Source organism: Haplochromis burtoni, unplaced genomic scaffold, assembly GCF_018398535.1.
Source record: "Haplochromis burtoni strain Fernald_Lab_line unplaced genomic scaffold, NCSU_Asbu1 Contig_140, whole genome shotgun sequence".
NCBI lineage: Eukaryota > Metazoa > Chordata > Actinopteri > Cichliformes > Cichlidae > Haplochromis > Haplochromis burtoni.
This window is the reverse complement of record NW_024582501.1, coordinates 176,603-181,617: the sequence shown is the minus strand read 5'-3', so window position 1 is coordinate 181,617 and position 5,015 is coordinate 176,603. Positions and strand designations below refer to the sequence as shown.

The 5,015-nt window shown below is 36.3% G+C and overlaps 1 protein-coding gene across 1 annotated transcript; it reads right to left on the bottom strand.

Annotated features, from left to right (window-relative positions):
• Nucleotides 1-365: 365 nt before the first annotated feature.
• On the bottom strand, nucleotides 366-4,653 carry LOC102295394. The gene is made up of 6 exons (XM_005931379.3): nucleotides 4,431-4,653; nucleotides 2,526-2,870; nucleotides 2,009-2,167; nucleotides 829-924; nucleotides 703-734; nucleotides 366-587 (listed from the first exon to the last, which is right to left on the bottom strand). Exons 1-6 carry the CDS (start codon nucleotides 4,468-4,470, stop codon nucleotides 432-434), a joined length of 828 nt encoding a protein of 275 aa, XP_005931441.2. The 5' UTR covers nucleotides 4,471-4,653; the 3' UTR covers nucleotides 366-431.
• Nucleotides 4,654-5,015: the final 362 nt, after the last annotated feature.

Below are 5,015 nucleotides of genomic sequence, written 5' to 3'. Positions count from 1 at the left end.
TACAAACATCCAAAGTCACTCTTCTATTTGCTTTCTGTAGGTTTAAGTAAGCTGTGTGATGTGACAGCAAGTAACAGACAAGCTAAATGAAATAAATGTGACCGAAAGCCACATTCTGTAAAGGCTGCTAGAAAAAAGTGTAAAGGTTGAATATACCGCTTGTGTGTCGGACCATCATTTGGTATGACTATGATACCACTTTGAATTTATGTTTAGAAATACAACCTTTAGTTGTTAATCATAGTTCTTTATGCTGTTGTTCATGTTTCTAATGTCTCAGCTTATTGTTTATGATATAAAACCAACTAAAGGCTCCAAATTCAAATATAGAAATATGAAAAATCTCTCAAAGAATTAGAGTCAAATAGTTTACTTTATTTTTTATGTAAAAGTCAAAGAAGAAAATAAGCTGTCAGGACAAAAAAGACTTCTCAGTCCATGGTTTGAGGTTCTCGTGCCTCGTAGATGGCAGCATATTCGGAGGTGTAATTATCATCGGTCTCTGGAGCAACATCTGACTCAAAGGCCTGCAGCTCCACTGCAACCTGACCAGATCCAACATCTGTATTTTCCTCCCGATGATCACCCTGTGAATAAATCACCATTGTAGCTATTTTCTGAGCAGTGAACATTAGTGTTTGAAACAGCCTTTAGATATGGAAACTCAGTTTTAAAATAGTTGAATAACAAATGGTCACTCACCTCACCCTTGTTGTCTTCAGCTCTGTTCGGACCTTTTGAGATAAACAAAAAAATTTGTAATGTACCTGAACAATACCCTGCCATGGAATTATTATACTTTACTGTCTCTAAACCTGTGCTACTAGCCTGTGTGACTCCGCCAGTGTCCATAGAAAATAACAGGGATGATGGCACAGACCAGAAGAGCTAAGCTCCCTGAGACAATGATGACCATTGTAGTGTCTGCACAAAACAAAAGACTTTCCTTTAGTTTGGAGAACAGCAGGTTCAAAAAACAAATCAAGACAGTTGTCCTAAACACATTTTAAATCTTCTTATTTTTATGGGAAAAAAAGCACTGATCAATATCTTGTGTCATGTTAAAGTTTAATTCTGTTGATAATATTCCCTGTGTTCTAGGAGTAAAGTTACTTCTATGGTGTGCCACTTTGCCAAAATTTGTGTGACAAATGTGACAGTATAGTTAAAACTTTAAATTTTCATTTATTACATTTTTTTAATCTATGACAACATTTAAAAATTATCTCAGGTGAACTACAAAACATGACATTGTACACTGTGTCGTTATCTATTTAACAAAACCTAAACCAAAATGGAGAAGCACTGTGTGAAAAACTAAGCAAACGTTTGATGCTTGCGTGGGAATTAAGAAGGAAAGCAGTAGCCAGGTGCTGCTAGTGTAAGTGGGACTACCTCTTGCACTAGTTGTAGCAGTTTGCAGGTCTGCAGTATTCAGGTATTCACCTGAATGTTCTTAAGACTTCTGGAACTATGTCCCTTAGACAGATGAGACCAAAGTGGAGATGTTTGGCATTTTAACAGTGCCACATTTGGTGAAACCCAAAAACCCAAACCACTAAAACAATTATTATATTACAAGTAAAATTTTAAGTCCATTTTATCCATTCTCTTCCGCTTATCCTTATCAAGGTCGCAGGGGGCTGGAGCCTATTGCAGCTATCATAGGGCAAAAGGCAGGGTAGAGACCCTGGACAGGTATCCAGCTGTAGCTAGATTGTGAGTACCACAAATACAACTATGACATCTGCACCATGAATACATCAAAACAATGAAATGGAGAATGTGTAAGCAAGACTGTGAAATGTCATTATTTTGTTATTACTGAGCAAGTATCTTCATGCCATCAGTTGGAAGCAATGCTATGCTGTAGCACCCAAAAAATCAACTTTGGTGTAATGTATAAATCTGAGTCTGATTAAACCATCTTATCCAGAGTTTTGCTATACATACATGCTGTATTTGTTGTTGCTAAGCTTGCTATCAGATCCATTCGGCCTTGAAATACCTGTGAGTCGGGATGCTTCATGTCTGTTTCTCTTTCCATCTGAGGGTGAAGATGCTGCTGGTGATTGCTCGGTGCTGGATGTAAAGCTGTCATGTGACAGAAGTGCTGTTTTGTTCGGAATGATAGTAGTGGAGGAAGGAGATCTGGGAACAGTGGAAGCTTTGAGAGAAGAGGACGCAGGAAGACTGGTGAGAGATAATGCTTGTGTGCTCATGTGACACTGTTATTAACTTTGTTAATAACGAAGTTAATATACATTTCAGTCTTAATTTAGTTAAGTATTGCAAATGCCAGCCACATACTGGTGGGCTCAACATTAGCTATTGTCTCCTCCAGCCTATCTACAAATTGATCACATCAATGAAACTTTACAACACAAAGATTTTCTTTGGTTTTATAGTCCAGCTGTGCACAAAAATGGTCAAATGATTGCATTATGCTAACCTACAGTTAAAACTTTAACCTTAAAATGGGTCACCTGCACCAATGGAGGAAACCTGCAGGAAACTTAACCTACCTTCTACAACTATGAGATTAATTTCCCGATACAACACATTCAAGGTTTTCTCCACTCCACAGCGATATCTCCCTGTGTCCGCTTTCTCCAGCTTCTTTATGGCCACATTGAAGACTCCATCTTCTCTGCCATTGTTAATGCTGTATCTCCCTTGACTTGCGACGGTGGATCGCCTCCTCTCGCTCTGAATGAGAATGCTTTCGCTGGAGCAGACTCCTTTGCAGAAATACATGCTGTTGTGTTTGGCACCGCTGTCTCTGTTCCAGCTACCGGAGCAGAGGATGGAAACCTCACCACCAACACGGCCGCTCACCTCTAGCACTTCTGAGGCCACCATACTCACAGCTGCAGTTTGACACAAAAAGGCCTGGTTACAGCTTAACACTGGCTCTAACCAGCATACAAATGTGGTGAACACAAATTATATTTCTTGCTGTACTGACTTCTTTATCTTCTCATGCATTTGGAAAAAACATTTCATTTCATTCAAATTGAAACTTGATGTCCACATGACATCATGGATCATGCCCTACTAACCTGCTCAGGGTTGATCTTTATGTTTGTTTTCTCTGAATGCTTGTCTTCTATCTTTCCATTTTCTCCTCACCCCAAATGGTTCATGCTTTTTTCCCCCTGAGTCTAACACCGGTGAGTTTCTTTCTTTCCAAGGGAACCATTCTCTTTAGCTTTACCTTATGATATAAAATGCACTGAGGAGAGTGCTGCTCTGCTATAAAAATAAGATCAACTGATATACCATAGTTAACTGTTGGTTTGAGTCAAGGAAATTATAAAATACAGTTTAATGGCATTAAAAGAAAGCACTGTAGACTTCTAATCCTTCAAACATTCTCTGCAAATTAGGAAAAAAATGCATATCCATGCAGAGAAGAGGCTAAACAAAGAAACCTTTTATTTCACAGCCAGAGTTAAGTATCCTCAAGCATTATAAAAACATTGATGAAAAGATAAACAGTTTAACTGATTTCTGCCAGACAAGCTCCCTGATATTTGTTTACTATTTTTGAAAGGGACTATTTTAACCCAAACCATGGTTCTTTCATAAACTTAACCAAAATGTGACTGAAGACTAAATTTAAAAAATATTTAAAATACAGACTACTTCATAATTTATTATACTTGCAATTCATTGCATTGAAATAACAACATTTCCCCACTCAATTCTATTCTATCATAATATTATGTTGCCATTTCATTATAAATATGTAAGTAATAAAGTTAAAAAAGCAAAAATATTAAGAATTGTATGACTGTAACTTATAATTAATATAACACAAAAATGATCACACCAAACATCTTAACTTACTCTCTTGTTGTACATATCAATTTAAGATGATATTAATGATATTTATATCATTAATTATATTAATGATAATATAATAAGAGTAGTACATTCAACTATACTGAATAAGATCGCTTTTGATGGCTTAACATTATGATTATATTGCATGCATTGCAAACAATTGCAAAAATTAGTTTTTATCTTTTTTTAGAGTTTAATCAAGATTCAAAGTCACTGCAGCTGCATTACAAATAAAAACCAGTTAAAGTCTATACATCATATTAGAGCAATCTTTGATTGTATTAAGAATAGCCTCATAATTCACATAAATGTAATTAATCAGACATTCATTAAAAGTAAAATATTCTATTTATTTTTGAAATTACTGGAGATGACCTGACAATTTCAAAACTGCTCTAACAGATCAAAAAAGATCCATTTTCATTCAAGAAAATGCCATGAAGATAACTCCAAAAAATGATTCACCTACACATATTGCATTTATTTCTTCACTTCAATTCATGTATAAGTACACATTAAAATAGAATATAGCTTTTACTGATTAAAACAAATGCCTCTGGATAGAACTGATCAAAACTCACCTGAGAAGCAAAAAGACACGAGGACATGAAGGGGCTTCATTTTTTTATCCGAGTAGAAAATAAGGTAAGTAAAAAAAATAAATAGCGCAGCAGAAATGTCTAGCAGTCCGCCTCAAATTAGTCATCTGATTCACTGCTCAAAGATTGAGTAAAGCTACAAAGCTGTGATTGTACCAAGAAATGATTGCATCTTGTTTGCCTTCAGCTACTGTCATTATTAAATGGGCATGATGTTGTTTGACCGTCCCTCTTTAGCTAAAAAAAAAGAGGGAGAAAGAAACAGGGAACATGCCATATGGAAGCCTTCATCAGTCTTCTAAGAAGAATTAGTTCATGACTCTTTCAGGGTATGAACTCTTCACCACTGGCTCTTCCATTTGTTTTAGTACATACAGTCCATTAAGCTCAAGGGCATCAAACTCAACAAGCAGACTCTGCTGACCATGTCACGGGTATCAGAGGACAGTCTGAGGATTCTTTCATATTGCAAAGTAGCCATTCAAACCACAGCTATATAAGAAAATCATACTTATGTTCATTAAATACTCCCAATGAACTCTAACTAACTGGGATGAGAAGGGGCCA

Coding starts and splice junctions, on each gene's coding strand:
- LOC102295394 (XM_005931379.3), bottom strand. CDS start 4,470: ATGAAGCCCCTTCATGTCCTCGTGTCTTTTTGCTTCTCAG. Junction 2,871..4,430: donor CGTGTCTTTTTGCTTCTCAG/GTGAGTTTTGAT, acceptor GTCAAACTGCAG/CTGTGAGTATGGTGGCCTCA. Junction 925..2,008: donor TGAAGCATCCCGACTCACAG/GTATTTCAAGGC, acceptor TGTTTTGTGCAG/ACACTACAATGGTCATCATT.